Source organism: Melozone crissalis, unplaced genomic scaffold (assembly GCF_028551555.1).
Source record: "Melozone crissalis strain CALT ecotype California unplaced genomic scaffold, PUWL_Pcris_2 ptg000016l_1, whole genome shotgun sequence".
Taxonomy (NCBI): domain Eukaryota; kingdom Metazoa; phylum Chordata; class Aves; order Passeriformes; family Passerellidae; genus Melozone; species Melozone crissalis.
In genome coordinates, this window is record NW_026535794.1 from 23135211 (window position 1) to 23163209 (window position 27999).

General features: G+C 36.7%; 1 protein-coding gene across 1 annotated transcript; it reads left to right on the forward strand.

Moving 5' to 3' along the window:
- The first annotated feature begins 35 nt into the window (after positions 1 to 35).
- On the forward strand, positions 36 to 27320 carry CFAP69 (cilia and flagella associated protein 69). The gene is made up of 23 exons (XM_054273954.1): positions 36 to 152; positions 882 to 944; positions 2302 to 2367; positions 3422 to 3531; positions 5448 to 5524; positions 6247 to 6345; positions 8176 to 8325; positions 8450 to 8627; positions 9397 to 9517; positions 11458 to 11506; positions 11592 to 11713; positions 12187 to 12403; positions 13279 to 13443; positions 14684 to 14802; positions 15231 to 15349; positions 16360 to 16441; positions 17753 to 17945; positions 18475 to 18612; positions 20734 to 20810; positions 21861 to 22055; positions 23034 to 23120; positions 24854 to 24958; positions 26997 to 27320. The coding sequence occupies exons 1-23, from the start codon at positions 36 to 38 to the stop codon at positions 27117 to 27119; spliced, it is 2772 nt and encodes a 923-aa protein (XP_054129929.1). The 3' UTR covers positions 27120 to 27320.
- Positions 27321 to 27999: the final 679 nt, after the last annotated feature.

The window sequence follows — 27999 nt, forward strand, 5'->3', positions numbered from 1 at the left end:
CGGCCGGGCCGCGCTGCCGCCGCGGCGGAGCCGCCATGGCCTCGCTGGCCGCGGCCGAGCCCCCCTCCCCACGGGCGGCCTCCCGCTCCCCGGCCCTCGGCCCCTCTCGCAGCGGCAGTGAGAGGCGCTCGAACGCTGCGGACCCCGCTCAGGTGAGCTCTCCCGCGGGCAGGGGCACCTCCAACTGGCCCGGTGCTGGCCCGGCCCTGCCCTGCCCTGTGCCCTGCCCTGCCCTGTGCCCTGCCCTGTGCCCTGTGCCCGGCCCAGCCCTGCCCGGCCCGGCCCTGCCCTGTGCCTTGCCCTGTGCCCTGCCCTGCCTGGCCCTGCCCTGTGCCCTGTGCCCTGTGCCCTGCCCTGCCTGGCCCTGCCCTGTGCCCTGCTCTGCCCTGCCCTGCCCTGTGCCCTGTGCCCTGTGCCCTGCCCTGCCTGGCCCTGCCCTGTGCCCTGTTCCCTGTGCCCTGCCTGGCCCTGCCCTGCCCTGTGCCCTGCCCTGCCCAGCCCTGCCTGTGCCCTGTGCCCTGCCCTGTGCCCTGCCCTGCCCTGCCTGGCCCTGCCCTGCCCTGTGCCCTGCCCTGCCCTGCCCTGCCCTGTGCCCTGTGCCCTTTTCCCTGTGCCCTGCTCTGTGCCCTGCCACGTGTGTGCCCTGCCCTGCCCGGCCCTGTGCCCTACCCTGCCCTGTGCCCTGCCCTGCCCTGTGCCCTGCCCTGTGCCTGCCCTGCCATCTTTCTCATGCTGAGAGCAAACCCCTATGTGTGCTTGAATTTACCCATCCCTGAGTAAATTCATGTTGGTTTAACGCGGCTATTTCACATTTTAAAATCCTTAAAAACAAAATTTCAAAATCGATTTAAAAGAAAAGGTTAAAAGTGTTGTTTTTTCAGGATGCACAGTCGAGGTCAGTGGATTTGAATCACGTCATCCTACTACTCGGAGATTCGAGCTCAGTAAGTAACCCTGCTTCCTCGCTGTCTCTGTTACACACATGGTAATGGGGTTTTGACAAATTTTTTGTTCAGTGACTTTAGCACCCACCCTGAATAAACTCAGATGGGTTTATTATATCCAACACAAGTGGCTGGAGCTACAGAGCACAAAGATGAGTATTTCTTCTGATATTTGAATGCTTCTAAAGATGATAATTTTTATTTTTAAAAATGATGTCAATTATTGATTTTTGTTTAAAAAATACATAGAGAAAGAGAAGATCACACAGGAACTTAAAAAAAAAGACAAAGGCATGAGCATTCAAAAACTAGACATGCAGAATTTCTAGCATATTTTAGAATTTTAGAGTACTGAAACCTATAGCTGGGAAATAGATGTACACAGAACCTTATTAAAAGTATGCCATGAATTTATGTAATTGCCCAAGTTAAGTGCTAATAGTTCTCCAGGGAGATGATTTTAAATGAAGGTGAAATATGCAAAGGTCAATGTTGAAGAATAAATACAACTACCTACGCATACAGGAGTAGCATCATCTCTCATGGGCTTTCACAGGTGATTTTTAGTCTCCACAAGATTATTTGGCAGATTAAACTCACTAAGCCATCAAATAATTTTGATCCAAAATATGGATAATTTATGCTCTTAAACAAGGACCTGATTAAACCTAGCACATTTTAAATTAATGCCCCACAGAGAAACAGTTATTTCTTACCTCTTCCCCTTTTTTATTACAGAGCTGATATAATAAACTTACTGAATGAAGGAAAACTGCCAGATGTTATTGTTTACTGCTTCTGTAGATATGATATGTAGATATGATAAAATTCCTGTGGGATTCTGGGCTTGTAGAGTCCTGAAACAACTTCCTGGCCTGCCTCAAGTTGCAGGTGCTCAGGAGAGCCGAAATGAAAGCTGCACATCACTGACACAGCCTGGCATATCCTCACTTCAGTTGTTTTCAGCTTTGGATTTGAAGGCTGTTTCCTAGTGGTGTAGAGCACTCTAAGCCACATAGATCTACATGCTTACACATTTATGTTGTGTGTAACATAGGTTTGGTTTTCTTAGCTGCTTTACAAAGAATCACAAAGAATTTAAGAGAAAGAGTCAACACGTTTGAACAGGAGTTTTTGAGAGCCTCTTCAGTTACAACAGAACAGACTTCATACTTAGAAATGAGGGCTTCATCATGGAGTTAATCCTGCTTCAAAGCACTTTGAGAATTTTGTTGTGTCTTGTAAACTTTCAAATCTGGTTTCCACTTTCATTTAAACTTAAAGGGGCATAAACATGATCATTTAAGGTTCTTGGGCAAACTGCAATTAAAACCAGTTTTTCATTCTTTTATTTAAGAAAGATTTGGAAGAAGAGCAGCTGAAAACTCTGAAGAAGGTAGTCAAGCATTTTGAAAATGGATTTGTATCCTTTTTGCCACTTTAGAATTCTAAAGTCATGGTGTTTTCTGTATGATAATAGTCTGACTTTTCAGTAAAGCATTTGATGCTGTACTGTGCTTCCCTGTGGAGAATAGGGATATACATTCTCATCACTGGCCTCCTTGTGTGCACACTGCCAAGGTTGGCAGGTTGACAAGATTCTTGGATATTAGATTCATTTGTCACAAATTTCAATAGAAGGTTCTCACTTCTACAGTGGCTGAAAGTGTCCAAAATGTAACTGGTGTACTTTAAACTCAGAACAGAAAAGCATAATAATTGCCACTACCTAAAAACCAGCAGATAAAATAGCAAGATAAAAGAGACTTCCAGTAAGGAGACATTTTAAAGAAAGATGAAGTCAGACTAATTTATCTGAAACCTTTTTTCATATTTACAGTACAAACTGAAAGGTTCCAATAATGAGAAGTACTAAGGAGGGTGTTGGTATGTGGAAAAATGTAATTAATTTCATACAGTTCAGATAACTGCACAGTGATTTAAGGCATCACATTACAACTGGGTTGTGTACTTCAAGGCAGTTTCTGTGAGTCAGTGGATTGGTAGTAACTTCTCAGTCTCAATTCAGCCTTGATTTTGTCCCTCTACCCTTAAATTAAGTAATCTCCATATGTATTTGGGTCCAGATTTTCAAATTTCAGTTAGTCACTTGGGACTAGAGGAGAAAGCAATTCAAATATCACAAGGCTGTCTCAGAGTTTAGGTAGGTAAATCTGACATTGTGATGTAAAAGCTTTTCATCCTCCACTTTTAGAAATTTAGTGCTGAGCTTCCAGTGAGTTCAGCTGAGAAGACACCTAAATCAGATTTGCAAAAGTTGTACTTATGTAAAAGTAAGGCTGCTTCGAAAAGCCTAAGTATTGACTCACATACTTCTTTTAAAACACCTAACTTTGTAAATATTGGTCTTTATTTTCTTGGCTGTGTCTTTGAAGTCTGATGAGCACAGTTTTCAGCTTTTTCTGCTGATTCATAGTGGTACAGATAATTTTATTTCCTTAATTTCGCGTTAAAAGCCCCTTAAGGATATTGCACAAATTACTGATGTTCTTAACCTGTGTGCAGACAAAATGTATGAACAAGAAGCTTTCACTGAGCCTTTATGTGAACTTATTAAACTCTTTGGGTAAGTACCTCAGCCCCTCTTAGAGATTTAAATACTGCCTATTAACAGGTTTATATATTTTCTAAGGAAACTGTCATATTCATGCAGCATTTACCTACAAAGCACCTGTAACTGCAAGGTATCCATTGGATCATCCTTTTTATCAAATGTCTTTTACTTGTGTGCAGTTTCTGGTGACATGGATGAGGATCCCATTTTAACAGTTCAGTATCTGTGCAGTTAGATGTTACAGAATTCAAAACTGTGTTTTACTGGGCCCCAGCTTGCTTGGAAGTGAGGTTCCCCAGGGTCTCTTATTGCCCAAGTCAATCTGGGACTGCTGGCCTCAAAGGATTCAGCAGCTGAGTGGTACTGAGGTGTGTTTTGCTGTTTCAGACAAGCTCTTAAGTGAGTTTAAAAACTTAGGGTGACACAAAGACATTCTAATACCTGAAGGTAAGCATTACAAAATGACAAGCCATATTACAGGGGAGAATGAATGTCAACAGGATTTATATTTATTTTTAAAATGTATTGCATGAACTTTTGGGCATCTTTGTTGTCATACTGTATTTCAAGTAATCTGTAGAATAGAATTTAGGTGTTATCCACACTTGTCAGATTTTTCCTCTTCAATAATTCAGTCAAGTTATTTATGGTATGCTAGTAGCTACAGTTACTCCTGTATTTAATTTCATTTCAGGAGAATAAGGAAGAAAAAAAAAAACCTGTGAAACAGATCGTAAAACAGATATTCACGTAAATTTTTACATAGCTTCCTCTCAACTGTTAGGTTTAATAAACACAGAACTTCTCAGCTGAATCTTTTAGTTTCCTCAGCACCCTGAGATGTACTGTTTTTCTTTGCTGCCTCACAGTGGGGAATGAGGAGGTACATCATGGAGTTTAATTGTCTTTGGTGTTTGCTAGAAGCATGATAAAAACTGAGAATGAGTGTATAAAGTCAATAAAATGTATCTGTGAGAGTTTTCCTCTTTTAGAGCAGTTCAGCACTAATTGTGGTTTCTGCAATGAATATATTTTGGAATATTGCACCCTTGGGTTTTGCTTTAATTTCTGTACTATGGAAATTCCACCACAATTCACTACTACTTCATATGACAGAGAAGCCATTTTTAGGATTCAGTTTCAGATACATTAATTTCTCCAGTAAAATAGTAAAATAGTCCTCTCTTTTGTAGCTGCTTCTGTTTACCTGTCTTCTTCCCACTTTGCTTTTTTCCAATGTCTTTTTTCTCCCTCTCCTGCCTCTCCCAGCATTTATTTCATTGTTTGTTCTTTCCTTCCTTTTCCTCTGGTAGTGTTTACAGAGGTAAACTTACTGGAAAGCTGTTTCCACAGTGTGTACTGCAGAGTTCTCAGCATAATATTGTAATGTTTACTGTTAGACAGTTTTTAGCACTTACATGTTTATGTCCTATCTGAGTATTTTGAATGTGTTATTGAATATTTATTAATATCCTGGTTTTAAAAATAAATTTGTTATTGTGCTATTTGGAGTCCATTTATTTGGTTCACTTTTATCCATTTCAAGAAGTCTTACCCAGAGATAGGATCCCTTTTTTCCACCTCTGCACATGTCTGCACATAGCCTAGCTCTGTAATAGCCTGATAGTGCCTAGGTTGTAGGATTTAGTCTTCCACATTTAAATTACATTTGTTTATTCAACATATCTTGTTGCATCATATTTCAATTATTAAAATATTATCTATGAACGTGTACCACTAATTACCAACATGTAATTGCAGATTATGAAGCTTTCAGTGTAGAATCAGCATTGCAAAGAGTGCATTCATCCTAGAAAATGTGTCCTTATCTGAAAAAATTATCAAGGGAGAAGAGAAGAGCTGCTGAACTTTTGTGGTGACTTCATTAATTATTACATAGTTGTAATATTTTTAATTTCATTTTGCAGGTTACCATTTCAAAAAAGGAAATCATCTGATGAAGCAAACTATTCCATTGAAGTTTCACAATCCATTACACAACTGGGTGAGTGTAACCTGATACGCCACAATAAAATTATTATTATGCCACAATAAAATCAACTGTATTATTAGCATGATTTTAATTTACTGTTACTCCTTAGTAAATGTAGGTAATTTCTTTAAATTATTCATTCAATCCTCTGTATTTTTTCATATTAGAAACAGTTTTTACTTTGCAGCTAACCTGAAGATTGGCTAGCAGAATCAAAAGCTACATAAGAAAATGTTATCAGTGCACATGAAGAAGTAAACGTGTATCTAGCCTGTTCCATTTCATTTTGATCTGAGAAATGGGGCTGTCACTGTAAACACTGAAACCTGGGATGCCAGGAACATGTATCCTTCCTGCTTCTATGCTCCTTTTATTTCATATCATACCTGCTTAGAAGAGTTTCTAATGGCTTGGTAGTGATGACAGCAGCTTAGTGTTAGTAGCTTTCCTCAGAATTCCCCAACTTCTGGAATACCATGCAGTGCTGTATAAGTGTCTGTAGCCATAAAGCAGAGAAGGTAACTTTTTGATTAAACTTAGGCTACTCCTCTAAGATGCCTTTGTCATCTCCAGTGCGGGAGTCACTGCCTCTTGAATATTTTGTAATGAAACTTTGCATGAAATTACAAATTTGTAGGTAATAATAAGTGCTGTAAAAAGAAGAACACTGTGTTAAGAATACTTTCTAAGAAGTTATAAATTCTGTTAATTACATCTATTTCTCTTTCTGACAGGTTACTTGATGAGCATACAAAGCTCTCAGGTTAGAATACAAATCTGTAAGAGTGTTGTTAATTTTTTTAATACGGAGCTACCAGGAAAACTACTTTCAGGTAAAGCAGGGTATTTTTATTTTTTAATGATCCTAACTATTTTGAAATGCCTCTTTTAATTAGCTATTGATTAGTTTTTCTTTATAACTATGGTTACTGTATCTCATATATTAAATATATAACATTGGCAAATATATAATTAACATATTTTTATAGAGGTGCATATTCTAAATCTGAAATAAGTTCATCAATGTACAAGGAATTAATTATTGCACTTACAAAATTATCATTAAATAGCATCCAGAAAATGTGAAGTGATACAAGATCTCTGAAATCTGGGTAATGGAGGGGAAAAAAAAAGTAGTTAGGATCAGAATTCTAAGAAGGGAAATGTAGTTTTCAGGTTTTTATATGTAGCCTGGAGAGAAGCAGCTTTGCTTTCACTTGTGTTGTGAGGGATAAATCTGAATCCATTTAAATTTGATTGAGTTCATATTATATGGACACCTTGGAGCATGGGTTTGAATAAATGGTGTGATTTATCTCTGCAGAAGGAGGCATGATCAGAATCCACCATTATATAATTCCTTTGACTCTTAGGATGGTGCCAGAGACTGTGGTCAGGTGAAGTCAGTCATGGATCCCTCCCAGAGGGGCACAGCATCCCATGCTGTGAGACTGCACTGTCTCTATAGGCAGCCAACCTCAAGGGAATATTGCCACAGTGTGGCTCAGGAGGGCAGGTCAAGGAGCGTGCTTGATGTCACTGTGCTCCCCTGCTGTATTTCTGCAGTGGGGCATTAATCCTGTGCCCTTTTACAAGTTGTCATCTATTTTAGGAGGCCTAAAGAAGCTGCTGCTACTACAACACTTTCAAAATTCTACAAATGGGAAAGCATGCAAATCTGTTTTTACCTTGCAAACAAGACTCAAATCCTGCATGTAGCTATGTGTGCATGTAGTTCTGTATCTGTAAATAATTCCGTCAGGATAAATGAATGTTATTGAGCAATTTTGTTTTTCTTCTTCCAATTTAGAAAATCGGATATGTTATCTTGAAATGAAGAATGTGTTTCAGTCTGATTTTTTAAGTCAAATATTTCATCTCGAAGCATATATTTACATCTTGCCAAAGTCTGACCCTGCAGAGTTCTCTTATCTGTAAAATAATATCAACTTTGAGCCTATCAGAGTGTGTGCTTAGTTAAACTTCATTTCACCATGTGAATTATCTGTATTTATCAATTTGTACTTTATGAAATTTGATATATATATATATAGTGTGTATATACACATATATATGTATTTAAGCTGCTTAAAATAAGCTTTGCTTTCGTGAGTTATCATAATATGAGAATAAATATGAATTTATTTTCTCCATGCTTCACCTTCCCCATAATTTAGTAATGAAATACAGATTTGCATATGCATGGACAAAAGTAAAAACATTGACACATCAGAAAGTCAAGCTTGTAAATCAAAGTTTGGATTCACCTATTTTAAGTAATATGATGATAGAATGCAATAATTCTCTAGTCAACAGACTACTGAAGAGAACTAGGTTACTGATGACTGAAGAAAGTTTTTCACTTCTATAGCCCTGCTTTTACTTTCATTGTCTAAATTCTAAGCAAGTAATTTGTTTCTATAGCATTGAAATCTGCTTGCGGGTGAGTCAGTTGGATGTTTTATAGGCACTATTCAGATAAAAGAAAAGCAGCTCTTGTGTATTGGATTGTTTTTCTTAACTGCTTGAAATATGATACGTGATTTTCAATCCTTTCTTTAAAAAGTATGAACAGTTTATGAAGTAATCAAAATTCTGGGGTTTTACTGCATTTAATTTTACTGCAATTTACTGCATTTTAATTAAAGCTACTGTATGTACAGGTTACCAGCCAACAAGTCCAAACTATAAAATCCGGATGGCTGAAATAGGAGGATTAGCAGAAATTCTTGTTTTGTCACTAACATTAGTTGAAAATCAACTTACTGAGAAGTTGTGGGTACTTAAAGCTCTCCAGCATCTTTCCATCTCTGGTTAGTACAAACTGTTCTTTCAATAATCTTATTACCATTGATCTTAAATAATTTGTTCTCTGAACATGCCTGAAACAATTACTGACCTATAGAGAATTAATTACTGTGATTTACATAATTTCAGGAGAAAGTTGTGAACAAATGGTGAACGTCCAAGGAGCCAGGAGGCTTTGTTTGTGTCTGAATGGTGCTGATCCCTCGGGACAGCTGCTGTTCCGTTCCTCAGATATCCTATGGAACCTGCTAGAAAAAGTCTCAAAAGAAGAAGTTGTTAATCAACTCAGAAGCTTGGAATGTGTACAGTAAGTACAGAGAGCATTTAATGAATTACTTTTGTCATTGTGGAGACATCTGAAGCATTCTGTTGTGTAGCATTTTGTTGGAAATTAACTGATAGAAATGCAGATGGATCTCTGATTAGATCCTCGTTAAGATTTCATTATTAAGATAGTAGTTGCTGTTACAGGGCAAGAGCAAGGTGCTCTGCTGCATGGTGCAGGAGGAATAGCTCTATCTATTGCTTTGTACAATAGAAGAGTTAAGCACTTTGAAGCATTTTGAGTTAAGAGTTAAGCATTTTGAAGCTCCCAAGTTAGGCATAATAGGCCAGTATTCCTTCACTATTGAAGTGCTGATGTTACAAAATTACAAGGAATTTCTATGCCATGATATACAAGTTTTATTTCTAGATCCTCTTCTGGAGTAAATAACAGGTTCTTCCTTAGTGAGTTGGACTGTTTTAACTATTTAAGATTAGACTATTCCTTCTCAATAATCATTCAGCAATCTCCAGTTCCACATTTAGTAAATACTGTGTCTTTATATTAATTAGTTATAACACAAACAGCGGAAGATGCAATTTTTACTATATGCGTCTTGCATCTACAAATAAATGGTATGTCTAGTGGTACCCAAAGGAATCCACTTCATAATGAAGTTCTAAGCTATTTCTCTTGTAGTTAAACCCTAAGGCTTTGAAAAGTATGATGCTGAATGAGGATTCATATATGTGGAGCTATCCAACATTAGAATGTCAAAGAAAAAGGTAAAATGCATTTCTTTTTCTTTTAGTGCTTTGAAAGAAGCATTTGTAGAGCTCGTGTGTGGCTTCCGGCACTGCGATCACCAGCTGCGGAATGACCTCTTGGTGATTGCCACCTTACTAGCTGAAAGCCCTGCAGTACCTCTGATTGTAAGTATTTAGAGTTGCATTCCAGACACTAATAGCTTCTTCTTTGCTTTTATAAGCTTGGCATTCTTCCCCATTTGGGTTCTAACATTTATTTCTCCTGTGTCTCCAGTGCTTTTTTCTTTCTTGGATTTGCTGAGCAAGAAAACTTCTTTTCTTTCTGTAGTTGTCTTTACCTCAAAAAGACTTAAAATCTGTAGGTAATTAGCCCAGAATACTATCAACCTTATTTAATTCTTAGAAAATCACATTACCATTATCTATGTGCAAAATTTAATGTTAATTCTTGTATTCTTGTATGGATTCTTGAATATGCCATTCTCCTAAAAAGAGTTTTGCACTAAATCTCATTTTTTGTTTGAAGATGTAAGCTATATTCAGATGACTGAAATCCAATGTGTGCCTTATAACTGGGAACGAGAAGGATGTGCAAAAATCAGCTCAGGAGCTCCAAGATTCTGAGAAAATAATTAGGTCTAGTTAATAAGAGGCACATAAATTCTTTTAAAGACTACGTCACATAATGCACTACCATGACTTGCCTGAAATGTAGATGACTCATTCTTTTGTAACATTCCAGAATTTTTATGAGAAACTTGCAGAGAAATTAACTTTATATAGAGGTTAATATTGCTTTAGTCTCTTGTTTTACATTTGAGATTTACAGGTTCAAATGAAGTTGGGACGTACAGACTGAATAATTAAGCAATCAAGATTGCTTAATAATTAAGCAAGCAATAATTAAGATCCCTGTGGATTAATTGGCTGTTCGGGAATATATTACTTTCCTGTTGAAGAGAAGTTTACCAATTGGCTGTGTTACTAAATGAAGATTACAGACTTTTCATTCAAGCTTTTCATGTAACACCAACTAGTATGAAATGTCTGTTATACAATTGCAGCAACATATTGAATATCTAAAACATTCAAATTGTTTATCTGGCTGTAGAAACAGGGCATTTTATTCCTACAAAGTAAGTAAACCAGATATGTATTTTTAATTCCTTATAATAAAAGGAAGAAAAATTGTTTCTATGCAAAGAAAATATTAAAATAATTTAATTTAGGTTTTTTACTCTCAGCCTGCCTAGAGATTTTACATGGTATAAATATAAGGTGGAAAAAACATTAACATTACTATTTAATACTGCCTTACAGATAATACTATAGCAATTTGCTTCGGAATGTTCCCTTTTCTTCTTAATATACTATCCAAGCAACTTCAGAAAAGTTAGTCTTATATTTTATATAGTTCACAACTCTGCACGGGAGTCTGAACTTTTGAAAAGGAAAAGTTTTCTTATCACAAGCAAACTGTAAAATTTATGTAAAGTTCATATTGATATTATTATCTTTGTGTTAGGAAAAAACCTGTTTGCTAATTGCTTACCTCAGAAACAACTCTTCTTTGCCTCTAATGTGCTGCAGAGACACCTCCTGGCTTTGGTCCTATCCATAGTTATATTAGACATTATTGTCCTTCTGTTAACTCTCTGGGAGCTGTGATTCACAAGATTTTATTTCTGAGTTTTTCATATGTAGTATTTCTAAATTCTTCTTCCGCATACATGCAGTTTTCATAGGTACTGATGACCCTGATGTAAAACATGACCAAATGCATTTTAACAAACAGCTCTAAAAACACTGAGAATATTTTTTGTGTTAGATTATAGTAGTGAATACAAATGTTTGGGACTTCCCCACAGAAGTTCAGACTTGTACTGAATGAAGCATGGGTTTAACTAATTGTACCCTTAGGACTGCAGTTAGTTATTGTTGTATAATGTCCAAATGGTTGTTCAATTCTTTGATAAAATTCTGTTTATTCTGCCATAGGATACATTAAATTCTGTGTTCTGAAGAAAAAAGTCAAGCCAAAATTAAATCATAAGTCTTAATTTCACTGCAATTTAATTAATGTGTGTTTTTTGAATGCCTATTAGGAAAGTGGATTTGCAAAGATCTTAATAGTACTTGCAACATGTACTGAAGGTAAGAGATTCCGTAGTGCATAATTACACAATTTTTGCTTTTAATTATGATTTTTTTTGTAACTTATCTACCATTTCTATCATAGTTAAACTTCCCAATCCTTTGGTAAAAGGTTTTAAACTTACCTACTCCTACGAGGATTTTGAGATGAAGAAGTTACTATTTAATATAATAGGAATCTTATCTAAAGACCCATCTTCTGCACAGGTGAGTTGTAACAGAACAGAAATAATATTTTTTTAAAAAAAAAGAAAAAAGAATCACAAGAATATTACTTATCTCTCCATCTACCATAGTACAGTACACTGAAATTCTCTGTTCTCCAAATCAAGAATTAATACATCGCTTCAGACCAAGCCCTACCTTGAAAAGTAGCATACAATTTCTATTTTAGAAAGTTACAAACTTAGACCATGCTAGGGAAATTGCTGACAAGTGTCTGCAGAGCATTTTTGAAATACACCTGAAGAATATAATAAAATTTAGCAAACCACAATCTCTGGGAAAGCTACAGAATATAAAAAGAGTTTGCCTGTACTTGTAGTGTTCATGACATATTTTCTTAATTAAAAATTAATTTTGTTATTGTAGGACAGATAAAGTTGACTCACCCTTTAGGTTTTTCTTATTTGCATGTGAAACCTGTAAACTGTCTCTTTTTCTTTGTCTGGACTCTGCAGCTCTTCAGTGAAAATCATGTGATCCCAGCTTTGCTTTATTATGTAAAACAAAATCAAAGGTCTGCATTTCCTGACTGGTCTGCTGCCCAATATGAAGAATTACAGCTTCATGCACTTGCTGTTTTAGCTTCAGTGGCTCCTGTGTTAGTAGACAAATATTTGTCCTGCCAAGCGAATACTCTTCTCCTTGTGTTTCTAGAATGGTGTATAAGCCAAGGTCAGTGGGTTCTCATGGCTTTCACACACAGGTAACCTCAAAACAGTTCAGCTGAACCTACTTTCCTTAACAGGAAAGGAAAATGTAAAACTCATGATGTCAGAATGGTTCTTTTTCATAGGCCAGCTAAGAAACAAATGTTTCCAAAAAACAACAAACCTTTTTTTTCCTACTGAAGGATGAGCTGGTGCCCCTCTCCCTGTGTACCACTATATTGATATTCCTTCAGACAAACACCTCTGCTGTCTGTGTTTTAAGTGAGCCAGGCCCTTCCCTTGTGGCAAAAAGTCCAAGCAGGAATTCCTGCCATGAGACAGGACATGTTAACTCAGAGTCGTACATGGTGAGACAGGTTCCAGACTACAGCTGGCTTCTGGGCATCAGATAAGAGTGTGGGCTGAGCAAAAATAGAACTAAGTGCACTCAGTGTTCCTGCCCAGATTTCTAAGGATAGGTATTTTTCATCATAAAATTGGTATGTCTTCCTAGCTCTCCTAAGAAATTTCCTAAGAAATTTTTAATTGGGTTGAATGGAGATCAAAAGGTAGATATTAAATGTCATACCAAACATAACATTTTGAGTTTGTAAAACTGCTCATGAACCTAGTAAGGGTAAAAAATATGTAATAATTTTAAATGTTCACCAAAATGTTACCTTTCTTATGCATGTAAAAAGTGTAGTTCTAAACAAAAAGGCTTATTACTAGATGGTTTTAAACAAGAATAATTTCTAACTTCAGCAGGGTTTGGGGGGTTTTGTTGTTGTGTTTTCAGTTTTTTGGGGTTTGTTTTGTTTTGTTTTTATTTTTTCTGAGCACATTTTTCTGAACATAGATTGTGTGCCAAAACCGGCATTGGTTGTGATTGCTCCACAGATCCTTTCTTTGGTCGAGGTAACAGTTTCCATGGAACAGGCGGTCGTGGCACCAAACTCGCGCAAATGCGCTACAGCCTCCGAGTTCTGAGATCTGTTGTGGCCCTTTATAATGACGTTGTGAACAGTAACTTGTGTGACCAGGGAGCAATTAGCCAGCTACTGGGTAAAGCACAATTTGTATTGCTGTTTTTTAATTAGTACATTTCTGTTGACACTGAGAATGTTCATGTGTTTTTGTGTACTGGGTTTTTAGTGTTTCCTTCAACAGCTGAAAAACTAAAAAAACCTCAACCAATTAATCCAATGTGTAACTGATTTGATGTTAATTTTTTTTTCATTTCAATACACATTGAATGAGTTAAGCAAAACAGACAGTTTTAAAAGTCTAGATGTTTAATTTCAGAGCAAAAGCTGCCCCTTCTCACTTTATGTTACTGCATTTGGTAGATCTTTTTGTTGTGGCAGTCCCCAGAAACTCCAGCCCATGAGTATTTTTCCACCTAGGTCTATCAGAGTGTTGCTTTCCACAACTCTGCTTTAGCACAGAATAAAAATAATAGCAAGGTACCTTTATATGAACAACATGAAGAAAAAAAGCCGAATAAAACTGCTTAATCACTGCTCCTGCAATTTTAGAGCACTTCTTGTTCAGTAACACATACCTACTGTTAAATTTGGTTTTAAGTTCCAAAACAAGCTGGTTTAAGTTCTTTTCTTACAATATCAGAAAGTTTTCAGTACTCTGTAGGAAACAAAACAGGAAAGATCCTTTGGAATTCAAAGACTGTGTTCTAATAAAAAGCCTAGAAATTAATTATTTTATAGCCTCAGTTCAACTCCAGTGAAAACTCTGTGGAAACCTACAGCTTTTTATGAAAGCAAAATTATTACTATACCTTACATATCAGAATCAAGTAACTCTTACTCTAGGCAAATTTTGTATATGAATGCCCTCTTCCACATAGTGGCCCCAAGGCTGACTTTGTCAGCAATGGTGATATTTTATGTCTTTCCCACATTTCCACTGTCAGTTCAAACATTTGTGAAGCTGTGGAGTAGAGTGAAGCAGCCAGTTTGTTGTCTTTTTCTAAGAGTTCTTTAATTCCTATCAGTTCCCTGAATTCCTTACACTGGCACAATCTAAGGGGCAGCACAGAGTCTGAGCAAGGGAGAAGTCAGTGCAAGCTGCTGTCTTTAACTCTGTCACAAAGAGTAAAGGCCATGAAACTGCAGCATCAGAGTGCACCACTTGTGGAAGCTATTATTGAAACACAAGAGATAAAACTGAACTTACTTTAAAAATCCTTTCATATAAATTTGGGTTTTGTAAAAAACAGCCGCTGTAATAGAATTTTGACATGTGTATAGGGGCATTCATATATATAAAATATATCCGTTCACAGACATCCTAAAGTATGCAGCGGACATATCTAAAGAAAAAGAAAGTATTGCTCTACTGGAAATCCAAGCTGACATATTATTTATTTTGTCTGTTCTCTGTGAAGATGATAACGATAGAAAGGTATGTATCTTTCTACCTTACACTGTGCAGAAAGTGTCAAAACATATTATATTTTCTTAAAAGGGAGACTGCTTTTTTGTGTTTTAATTGAAAAGCAGGTGTCAATTGCAGTTCATTGTTAACGAGTCATGTTTCTTGACCCAGCTAAAATATAAAAGCAGTCAGAAATCCACTAGCAAGTGTTGAACCTATTTGATTATTAATTTACATTATTTTGAAACTGATATATGAAAGTGTGTTAAGAAATTAATTAGAACTTTGGAAAAACTGAAAGTCTTTTTTCCTACGTGTACCTCCTGCTCTAACACGTGGACCAAATTTATTGCAATATAAATATTTACATTTCCCATTTTCCATTGTATTTTCTTACATGTTTAAATTTAGTAAATATGGCTTAAAAAACTTTGCTTTGATTAACATTTCAACAGGAACTATTCAGCTGTGAAGGAATTGATATTCTCGTCTCATACTTAAAGATGGATCCAACGAGGTTATGTAGTGGAATAGGCCACAATTGTCTCCTCCTCAGTGCACTGGACTGCTTGTGGTTAGTGAAGTATTTTAGCAGCAGTACCTTGGAAAAATGTCAAGTCTTGTATTTTTTCTGCAATGCTATGACCTTTCTCTGCATATGTAGGCCTTTCTTCTGTTTATAGCGTATAAAAATTTTTCATAAAATTTGACTAATTAAAAATTATGCAAAAGAAATGAAATACACTGCATGTGAGATTTTCTAAATATGTATTCAGTGTGTCAACCTCACTCCCCACACAGGGTGACCTCCTGACATGCAGAGTTACTCAAGACTTTCTAAGAGAGGCATATGGTTAGAGTCTGTAAATAAGTTTAGAGAGGTAAACAGCAGGCAAGAATAGACCAATATTAACAAAAACCTATGTAAACATTAGAATTGTCTGTAAACTGGCTATATTGGGCTAAAAATATTTTAAAGATTGCCAGTACATAGGAGGAAAATAAAAACTTTGTTTTAAGGCAGAGGTTGATAAATACATTAAAAATCAAATATGTTTGCTGGGAAAAAATACTGATATATGAGATCTCTAGTTTCTCTGTTAATGACCATAGCAGAGGAAATAAAGAAGCAACAGCAACATGAATGCTGACTTTATGATCGTTTTAATCTGGGAGAAGCAAACTGTTGCCAAAAAAAGTGTTGCTTTGACTCACCCCCTTGTTTTTGCTGGCAGAAATATTCATGCAGCCCTACAATAAATCAGATTAGGGACATAACCTGGTTAAATTTTAAACTCGTTAACTGAGTTAGTTTTAGTTCAAATACATATTCCAATTGATTGAGAGCCTGCCAAATTTGTCAGGCTGCTTCAAGGAAGGTGTGCCACCTGCAGGAGAAGAAAAAGCAGTCAAGCAGGTATATTTAGTTATAGGTGTAAGTGAAAGATACATGAAACATGATTTTTCTGCTCCCTGAATATTGCATACCAAATGGTATGAAATTCAGTAAAATAAATCTGATGATTGTAGAATGTTCAGAATCATAAAAGTTTTTCTACATAAGGTATATTATTTCTGTTTAAGGTCCTGTGTCATTGGATGTTTCATTGCAGAGGAATCTTTTATTGAAAAGCAGGGTGTTTTTCTCCTTCTGGATTTGTTGGCAGTAGGTATTTTTATTACTGGTTTTGTAGAATGAAAGAGTAGGAAAACAACATGGCAAATTTTGTTATTTTTGTTGCAGTATCTCCTAAGACCGGTATGATACAAAAAACCCAACCAAACAAAACCACAAAAACAAACAAAAACCAACACAAACAAAAAAAACCCCAAGTATATTTAACTGCCTGAGACATACCCAGATATCTGCTCAGAAATTATTGTATAGGTTTTCCCTGTATCTTTTTTTCTTTTTTTTTTTAAATACGTATTTGACATAGGGAGTTTTTAATTTAACAAAATTATTCATTTTTGAAAAGAAAACCCAAATTTTGCTCATTCATTTTTGAAAAGAAATCCCAAACTTTGCTCTCAGTTTGGATGACATCTCTCTTTAGAAAAGCATTTCAGTTCTTCATATTGAAGTTAGTAAGAGCACTTGATGGCTTTAACAGTTTTTATGTTTGAAGTTACCTTGTACATGTATCTTGTGTGTATAGCTATTTCTGTGGATCTTGGACATGGAGTTGGCACAGACATCTCAACTCTTAGGAAATAAAAATACACCTTCCTTGGGTCATTCACTCCTCATTCACACTGGTTTTGCTGTCAGCCCATGATATTCTTGCAGTGCAAGGCTGCAGACCCTCAGAATAGCAGAATCATAGAATGGCCTGGGTTGGAAGTGACCTTAAACATCACCCAGTTACAACTCCCCTGGCCATGGGCAGGGCCACCTTCCACTAGAGCAGGTTGCTCAAAGCCACCTCCAGCCTGTCCTATCCAGCCTTCAGGGTTGGGACTTCCACAGCTTTCCTGGGCAAGCTGTTCCAGTCCCTCATCAGCCTCAAAGGAAGGAATTTTTTCCCAGTATTTAATCTAAACTGACCCTTTCTCAGTTTGAAACCCTTGCCTCCTCTCAGCTGCTGCCAAAAGATCTGGCCCCAAAAGAGAAGGTGTGCTGTGAGGTACTGCTCAGCCTCTGCCTTCAGAGTGCTGTTTCTTACAACAATAGACCTTGGTAACAGTGTATTCTCCAGCATATGATCCTGGAGCCATGTACACAAAAACTACTTGTGATTGTACACACAGGAATGCATCTTATATGATCCTATCCTCATGTTCCTTGATTTATGGAACTTTGCATAGCAGGATGACAGAAACTTTAAGGATGTACAAGCTTATACACTAATTTTGTGCAAATACTAGTGATTAAAAGCTTGCAGTTACTTGATTACATAGTACACTATTTCTCAGAAAGAAGACATCAATGTATTTTGAACAGTTTAAAACTTTGTTTACTTTATCCTTGATAAAGGTAAGGGACAACAACCTGTGCAATATAATTCTTGGAATCTTGGTTGAATTTTCTGACAACCCTAAAACCGTTTTGCACATGAGTATCTGGCGAGGGAAGAGAGATCGAACAGCAGCAAACGTTCTAGTACAGTTATGGAGACAGGAGGAGCAGGATTTGGGAGTCAAACGTGATCAAAATGGAAAGATTGTTGGTAAGTTTTGTGATGCATGTGGAACTGTGAGCAGTCCAGTAAAATGATGACATTCTTTGCTCTTGTAGTCTGAATTCTGATGACAGTAAATAACAGCATTTATAACTTTACACTATAATTCTTACCAAATCTAAAATATCTTCAGTTTCATTTATTTTTTATTTCATTTTAGTTATTCATTTATTTTCATTTTATTCTGGCCCCTATATGGTATTTTCTAGATCAGCTGGGAATGGACCAAATATTGAACAGAACAATGACCAGCTTTTCTAATGCTAGACAGTTGAACTGCTTAATTTCTTCTACGAAAGGCATTTTATTTTGTTCTATGTTGTAAAAAGAAGTGAGTGCTGTTCTCACAAATTTTTAGTCATGCTGATTAAAATTTCCTGACCCAGATTATGTTCAACTCTTGGCCAAACAATCAAAATTATTTACATGGTGTCCACAAAGTAAGATGGATTTCCTCTAAGTTTGGGATCATACTACTACTTCATTCTTCTACTCTGGTTTTGTGTTTTTGTGTTAGACCCCAAGAGACCTGTTATTACCAGCTTCCAGAGACAGCAAAAGGTCATTCCAGTGCCTGCCTGCTGTCCCAGTTTTTCCGTCATGGAAATTTCAGAGAGCATACGGGCAAAAATTTATTCATTATTTTGGAAGCTAGGTAAGACAAATGAGTTGCCTTGTTAGTGTCATATTTGTTATTAAACTGAACTTATAAATAAAGTTACTATGAAAAAAAAAAAAACCAAAGTCAAAGAAAACATGATTCAGCATCAGTACTCTCTAATTGATAGATGCTTGGTCGTTATGGTTTTTTTTAGAGTCTCTCCTTATTAGGATTTCAAGACTTTCCCACTACTTTGCTGCCCCTACCACCAGGAAGAATTTTCTTAGGACTAAACTTAAAATTTGCTTGAAATTCTCTGCAATTTATTTTCCTACACACAATATCACTTTCATATATTTTAGTAGTTGTACATTTATTTCTCTAGATTGAGAAAGATATTACTCATTGATTGCATTTTTTAACATAATCTCTAGTTATTCTTGTTTTTTCTGTAGTCTTTCCAATTGAATCAAATTCTTCTTGGTCTGTAGTGTACCAAAGCTGAACACAGTACTCCAGCAGAAGCCTCACAGCCATACAGAGTTATGTTACTCTACACATCTTGTAAATAAACATTCAGACATAAATGTAACAGTCGCTGTATTCCTGGTGCCATGATATTGTTTGCTCATTCAACTTAGGATGTTGTACAGGTGGCTATTCCTGTAGATTAGAATTTTCCATTTGTCCTTACTGAATTAAATTCTGTGGTTTTAGATAGTTTTTCAGAGTGGCAAGATTAATTTGCATTTTAATATTTTCTTTCAAAGTGTGGCAGTCCCTCTTAATTTTTCATTGTTTGTACACTGAATATGAATACTCATTATACCCTTGTCTTAAAACCTAGACTGAATTCAAGATAAGTGATAAATTCTTCCACATCCACGAGATTTGTTTTTCTGTCTGCAGACAAAAGTTGGGTCTTAGTTTTCAGTAATTCATGTGGATATTAATTTTTTTTCTGGTAACATTTAGCTGCATAAACATTATCTAATTATTTGTTTCAGGGGTTTTTTTAGGCTTATTTTTGTTTTCATGTCCATCCTCTGCATGTTCAAAGATAATTAGTAATTGTTCTGAGATTGCTTGCCAGATCTCTGCTTTACCTAGAGAATGAGCTGGTTTGAAAACATCCTTAGTTTCTCTAATAATCTATAGTTACTTGCTTCTCTGTTGTAGGAGCTCCAGGCTCCTACTAATTTTGGTAATGTTAATTATATTGAATGTTGAATCACAGCTGGATTCTTTACTAAAATAAAAAGGCATAAGATTTTCTTTCAGCTTTCTTCTATATTCACAGATAACCCTCCATGTTAGTTATATACATTGTACTGTCTCCTGTGAAGTACTGAAATTATATGAAATTTGACAATAACATATGGACATATTTTATAGTCTTTTATCAGCAACTTCCTGGGTTGCTCCATAACAGCCTGGAATCTAGAAAAGCATTAGTGCTAAATGGTCTTTATTTACAGTATTTCTTAGCTTCAAAACATGATGTAATTATACTCTAGGTAGATGCTACTTTCCCAGTTACCACACAGATGATATGATGAAGTCCAGAAAGATTTGATACTTGATGGACTATATTTACATTTTTTTAATTAAGTGCCATTATCCTTCAGTGTGCAAAAAAAACAAATGAAACATAGTCTCAGCAACCATACTTCCCTACCTTATTCTTTTCCACATACTGGGAACATTTTGTAAAAATGGAGTCATGATGCTCAAGGCATTATGCTAAAGACAGTAATCTACAAGAAGGAGGGACACCCTCATTTCACAGCTTTGGAACAAAGCACTAGTATAATTTTCCTCTTGGCTAATTCACAGTTAAAGCAAACTCTATGTGCTGAACTGCTGCTCTAGAACCTGTGATCAGTAGACTCAGCTGTTTGTCTGCTTTAATAGAAATCAAACCCTTACCACAAAAGTGTAATATCCAAGTGATTGGAAGGCTGACAGCGCCATTCATAAGTAAAGATTTTAGTACAGAGAGAGTATTATAGAGAAGCAGGGGGTTTTTGTCAGCAAAAAATGCTCAGGATCAAAAGTGACTGCCTGGTGTATGTATGATGAATATTTTACATGTGTTTATATGACAAATAAGGTTTTTAGAATATTCTATTTTAAGATCAATTCATCATACTGATGTGATTAATATTCTTTTAGGTTTTGAAAATTTACCTGGCTTATCTGCTAAGGACGTTGTTACACTTGCTATTATACAACATTATATTGACTTTAAAGTGAGTATAGTTCAAGCAAATAATACTATTGTACCTGCATTCCCAAAAATAGCAAGCATATCTCAGGACACAACAAAAAAATTACCCTTCAAAAGCTGTCCCCTGTGTCGCAAGGCACCTATAATTTCACATATGGAAAGCCAGTATTCACCAGCAAAAGAAACAATCCCACCTCCAGCATTGCATCAATCACCATCTTCTTGCTTCATATTGCTACAAATGTTTGTGACCATGCAGCAAATAAGACTAGAAACTAATGCTAGTTAAAAATAACTTGGAAAAAAATAGTTTTAACTGTTTGCCAGATCAAGACAGAAATGTGCCAGGAGTAAGAAATTGGGGAAGGACTGGACAGTAGGACTGTGTCCTTGTGTCCTTGCACAGTAAGGTCATTTTAAGGGGACACTATTAAAAACTACATTAAAACCACATTTTTATAGTTTCCTCTGTGCTTTGCTATCTTTGTCCCTATATGCAGTATCCATCCATCCATCCATCCATCCATTGTAAAGTTAAGAATGGTCTGCCTACAGGGACTACAGCAGGGTAACAAGCTTTGTGAGAGCTGGAGAGCTGTCTTGCTCAAAATATGCTTTAGTTTATGATAAATTTATGCTTAGGAACAAAGTCTGTGAGAGCTTGCAGTGCTCAGGAAATAGCAAGACTCAGTCTTTGGTTGATAGTTCCAGCTTCTGTTGATAGCTTGTGTTGCAGTTTGCTCTAATAATGTCTGCAATTTAAGATTCTAAGAAGTAGAAGTAGAACTCAACACTTTGCTCTTGTAAATTGGTATCTTGAAGCTATTCCTTCAGAATTTCTGTAGTTATCAGCATTCTTGTTGCCCCTCTTTGAATCAAGTTTGGTCTTTGGAAGGCTTAGGGAGGCTTATCATGACTGAATCTGGCATAGTAGTAGTGCAGTCTTACCTTGCATAAAAATTTTAATAAGTCAAACAAAAATAAGGAGAGATATGATGGCTCTGTTTTATTTTGAATAATTGGAACTGAAGAATGTGATAAATACTGAATATGGTGTATGTTTCACACACAGGTTGGAGAGGTTTGGAGTGAAATATCTGCAGAAATAAAAGAAGAATTCAGGCCTGTCACATCAGATGAGAGAGCCTTGAAACTTATTTCAGAGGTGTCAGAAAATACTGGAAGAATGGTTCTTGGTCTGCAGAATGAAGCGCTTGAAAGACAACACAACCAGGAAATCAAGGAAGAGAAAAAAATTTACAAGGAGGTAAGACAAAGGAGTATTTAAATAAGGAAAGCCCACCTAAGATTTTTTTCCCATTCTTACGCAGATTTTCTTATTATGTAATGTTGAGAATCCTGTACCTGAACACTGCTTGAAAAGTTTAAATCTGTCTCAGCAGCCAAATTTTAACTTTAAATTAAATTAGGTTAACCTCAGTCCTCCCAGCTTCTATAAATTCCACAGTATTTAGAGAGTAACATGAAAAAATGAAGCAGCATCATCAATGATGCATCAGCAATGGAGTAATGAGAAATGAACATTATTTTACTATAGAGTTGCACTCGTGTCCATCTGTAGCAGATGACAGTACAAAGTACCTATTACAACTACACCTGCTTCTTAAAATGAAATACAAGTCTCTATTATAAGCCCCCTTGCTGAATATTCACAGGTCTTTATTACTTTAGAAAGTAGGGCTTTGTGCTTCCCAGCATGCTGTGAATGAGAAAGTATAGACATTTTCCAGCTTTGGTTATGAGGCAGACATTTCATGGTTTTGCTCATCTGTTGTCTCACCCTCTCCTGCTTTCTAAGAAATAAGATCATTTGGTCCAGTTGTCTGAAATCTCATGCTAGTGATTTTGAGGGATTGTCCTGCATTATGATGACAGCACTTTTGTCACCCGAACTTATTCTATTACTTTTACTCAGCATTTGAGAGTTAGAATATACAGAAAGTATTCCTGAAAGAGCTGGGCCTCATCCAACATACATGTTAGAAGAGAGGAAAATTAGTTTGCACAAAAACCTCTTTGTTTATAAGGGCAGTGCATAAGTGCAGTTTTTAAAGGGCAGGTACTTTACTACATTATTGTCCAGTCTCAGGTGAGAGGGATGAGCTAAGGTAGCCAAAGGGGCAGAGCTGAATGTTCTTTTCAAATGGCACAAGCAATGAAATCAGAAGACATCTGATACCAGCGCTGTGTTGCATAAATGCTGTAAATCTCATTTCTATTACAGATCCAAGCTACCCAAGTACAGAAAGAAATGATAGATAAATCTTGGCAAAATTTCTTGGCTCGGACATCGAACTATGAGGCATTGAAGGTAAGAAACCTCATGGAGCAAAAAATTTACAATCATGATGTTGTTATAATAATTATGAAGTTCCAAAGACATTTCTTAATGAATTATAAGGATGTTCAAGTAGAAGTGATAGTAAATTTTATATTCACACAGACATAGAAGTAGTAACCGTAAGATGTATTGGAAAAGTTATACAATCTTTGATTCTTCTGACTACAACCACAATTTGGGGATCAGCATTGTCACTTGCAATTGAGGAGTGGGTGTATATATGTGTATTTCTTCTAAAACTGCTGAAACTATAGGTCTGTTTGTTCTTACTTTTCTTTATTTTTTCTAATTCTTCATTCTCTTTTTTAGTACAACAAACATCTTACAAGATGGGAAATATTTTATGATGAAAGGAGTTTCTTCTAGCAATATTGTCACTTTCCCAAAACAACATAAAAATATTAGGGTCCTGGTTTGGCAACCAGACTAAGTTGGAAAATGAATGAAATCAGACTTAAAAGAAAAGCCTTGGCAGATAAATGTAATTTTTCTTCATCTCCCAAAAGACTTGCAAAAGAGAACAATTTTCTTTCTATGCAAGTGTCTTCCTGGCCTGTGGAAAGATGTATGCTAGAATTAGAAATTAAAAAGGGACAGAACAACTACAGACTCATTAGTTTTAACTGAGTTGAACTGAGAAGCAGTTTTAGGCACATGGGGAGGAAGGAGATTGGTATAGACTGTCAAGAATTTACCAAGGACAAATCATGCCTTGCCAATACTGTTGCATTCTGTGATAAAATTATTTGTTCTGGAAAAAGAGGAAGGGGATGCCTATTCCCTTGGCTTTAGCAAGGTTTTCAGCATGGTTCTGTGTAGCATTTGTGGTCAAAATGGGAATACATGAAGTAGATTACATACAGGTCAACTGCAAGCTGTGGGAAAAACTGGCTGGATTGATGGGCTCTAAAGGACAGTGGTCAGTGATTGAAGTTTAACTAGTGGTCAGTTTTGAGTGATATTCCTCTGAGTTAATTATAGGGTTGATAATACAATGTTGATTTAACATTTTCATTAGTGACTTGGATATTGAATCAGTATCCATCCTCATCAAGTTCAATGTGTGAATGCCTCATCCCAGGAACTGTTTAAGGCCAGGTTGGATGGGGCTCTGAGCAACCTGGTTTGGTGTCCCTGCCTATGGCATGGGAGTTGGAACTAGATAAACTTTAAGGTCCTTTCCAACCCAAATCATTCTGTGATTCTGCAGTTCTGTGACACTGAATGGAGGAAGCAATCCACATGCTGGGAGAAACTGGATGGATGGGCTGACCAAAAGCTCATGAATTTCAGGAAATGAAAATGTGAAGTTATTCACCTGGGATGTATTGAGATTGTGTATAGAGCTGGGTCTGCCTGGAGAGGCGGCTCTGTGCCCTGTGAGGGGTGAAAGCTGAGGCAGCAGTGTGCTCTTGTGGCCACGGAGGCTCACAGCACCAAGGGCTGCATTGCACAGAGCACACCCTGCAGGTCACAGCAAACAGGGATTCCCTTCCCACCCTTGCACTGCCACGGCCATTTAGTCTGGCTTTGGGTGTTCAGTACAAAAAAGAGTAAAAAGACAGGGGGAAGGTACTTACAATTAGAGGCAAATAGAATTATAACCTGATTTATTTTGTCACGTTGTTTGTATATGTTCAAATGAGTGCAAATGACACAATTAATGTAGATTGAAACTATTTTACCTTTTTTTCTATCTTTAGAAAGCAAAAATGCATCAGAAAACATTAATAGAGGCTTCCAGATCTAAGGCAAAGCTTCACAATGGACCAGAACATTCTACTGATATTCCAAAACTCCATACAACAGTAAGTAATACTTAATAACACTGTTTTATTTTCACAAATAGGTAAGTGGCTGTATACATGCTGCTGCTTACACTTTCTTTAATAATGTTTATGTTGACAAGCTCCAAGTACATAAGAAAGAATCTGTATCTTCTGCAAATCACCACTTCCCATTCTGACATAGCCTTAGACAAGCACTTGGCCAGAGTGAGATTCAGATCTGCAGATTACTCTGAAAAAGTGTGGGCAAGATGGGCCCTCTGCTATGTGACATGTACCTGTCGTGAGACAGCCATTCATGATAACCTTGCTGAGGTTAAGACCTCCTCCTTTCATTGTTGAGTACATCTGTGCAACCTTTGATACATACATGGAGGTGTCCTTTATCAGTACCATGTCCCTGACTGCCTGGAGATACACCACTTGTTGCATCTGCAGAAACCATTTTGTTCTCATTTCTGTCAGTTAATTGGAGTGGGAGAAAATAGAAAGCCTTTGTTAAGATCTAATTCACACCTAACAGCATATTTAGATGTTGAGTTTTGATAAAACATGGGGTAATCCTCAGTTCCAATAAACTGTTTTTGAGCTAACTGGATTATTTCTGTGTAAGCATCACAGCTAAGGAGGATTTAAGGGGGATAGTTTCTTTGTTGCTTATAAGTTACTCTTACATGTGAGGAAAAATGAAAAAGAATAAACATGAGGTGCTGTTTTAAAACTTGTGTGAAGGTAAGAGATTCTATTTTGGGCTCTCTGGCATGAATAATAATGACAACTAAGGTGGCTGCAAATTGAAAAAGAAAAGAGAAGGTTCATGTTTGAAGTGATGGAGAAGCAAGGAACCTAATAGGAGGCAAGGGGATTGTCTCAGAGTGCTGGACTAGGATTTTTCCCACATTATCTTAAACTTCAGAAAGATATGGAAAGACACATCTGGGAATGCAAGATGAAGTGGGCTGAAACAATTATTTAGGTACTTGCATAAACAATAGTGAGACTGTTAAACAGCAATATTTTGCAGAAATTATCTGAAAATTTTTTACACAAGCATAAGTAATCTGGAAGTTGTTAGTGGAGAGAAATATATTGTCAGATTTTAATTTAAAGGCTTGAACCTCAAGCTCTGAATGTTCATATCTTAGAGGGAGAGCATTTAAAAAGAAAATACCTTCATGGTTCTACAATCAATATTTCAATAGCAGAAGATAAAAACAAGAAGTTTAGTCAATTTTGCAGAATAGGTGTATTGAGAAAACAGATGTATCAGCAACATCATATAACATTCCACAGGTACTTTGCTTAGAAGAATTACAAATGACAGACATGGCTGGAAAATTTTTTAATGCAACAATCTGCCTAACACTCTCAGCAGGGAGAGATGAAGATTAAGCTAAGATGGTTATTGCAAACCAGTCATGGTCAGCTAATCAAACATGTGAGCTACATGCATGCAAGGAGTTGTATTTTTTTTTTCAGTAGGTCATGATTAGAAGACAGAGCTGTTACTCAAGGATATTTATTCCAAGACTCCCAACCTATTCAATATAAAGAGTAGTAATGAGTCTGGAAAGGGTATGTGTCTTTCAGTCTTGGAGATTTCCTGGAGCAGTAGTTCTATGCTATTGCGTTTTGAGAGAAAGAGGGCCCGCTCTTTTTTTTTTTTTTTTCCTTATTTGGAGTAATAAGTAATAATTTATAGTGGAATTCTGAGGTCACAGACTGTGGCTGACATCCTGTACGAATCCAAATAACATTGTACAGCAAACTTCTATTGGATAAAGGCTTGATTTTCTTTTTTGCAATTCATAAATCAGACTCAAAGGCAGAAAAGCAAAGCATGTAAAAGCACCCACTGAAAAAACACTCTCTCCTTTTTTTTGTATTGATGGAAACAAACTGTGAATTTAGTATAAAGGATTGTTTTAGTGGTCCTCAGAAACCTGAGGGCATCTCCACCAACTGAATAATATTTTCAAAAGGCAGTTCATGATTTAACTCTCCTCTCATTTTAAATGCTAGCATGAGAGTTAAGCAATGTATTTATTTTGAATTTCAGGTTGCACCTGGTCGCTGTGTAACTGTGGAAGGGCTTTGTCAGGAAGGGCTGCGGGCTGATACAGACCCTGCTCGTAGAAAGTCCACTGTTGGTAGAGCCATCAGAAACAATCAAAAGAGATAAAACATTGGACTCAGTCAAGAAAAAATCAGTACCTGTAGAATAGATGCTGTTCCAAAGAGTGGTATATTAATATGTAGTTACCTATGTGTAGATACAAGATAAAATCTGTTTTTAATGACTTGAAAAATAGTTTAGAACATCAAAAGAGTAAAATTATATTTTCTCTTAATTATATAATATAGAGATGTTTTATTAATGAAGTCCTCTATGGTACAAAGGTATGTTAGTCTAGTGACTTTGTGTGCTAATATCCACTGTCAACAGGTCCACTATTTTAATTTCCTGACACATTCCATACATTGCAGTTTAAGCATCTCATTGAACAGGGTCATAAATCTTCACATAAACACATTTGATTCTTCATTTTCCTGAATACCATACCCACATGGTTTTTGTCCAAGCCCATTCTGTTTCTTGAATTGCCACTTTTACCATCAGGACTTCTGACATCCAAGTTTTCATCTAAACACTCACTAAGGAGCTTGTTCGTGCCAGCAGTTTCTCCCAGCCTGTTGGAGAGGCCTGCTGGAATGTCCTTCTCCATTTGGGTTGCTCACAGCTCTTTAACTGATCTTACTAATCTAATAATTGTTGGGCTCTTATCCCCGTTGTCTCCAGAAATAATTCATTTTCTTCCACCTTTGCACCTCTAGAATGCTTACACGAGCTGGTGAGCAGCAGACCTCTGTGTAGATGACTCAATTTCTGAGCTATTTTCTATTTCAATTCGGTCAATGCCAGAATTCACTGTTATACAATAGCACAAGACTCCCTGAGGCTCTTAATTCTAAAACCATTTGCTGTCCAGTGCTATGGCATAAATTTCTCTGACATTGCAAGCTTTTATGCTGTGACATACAAACTGGCACTTAGTTTGTCT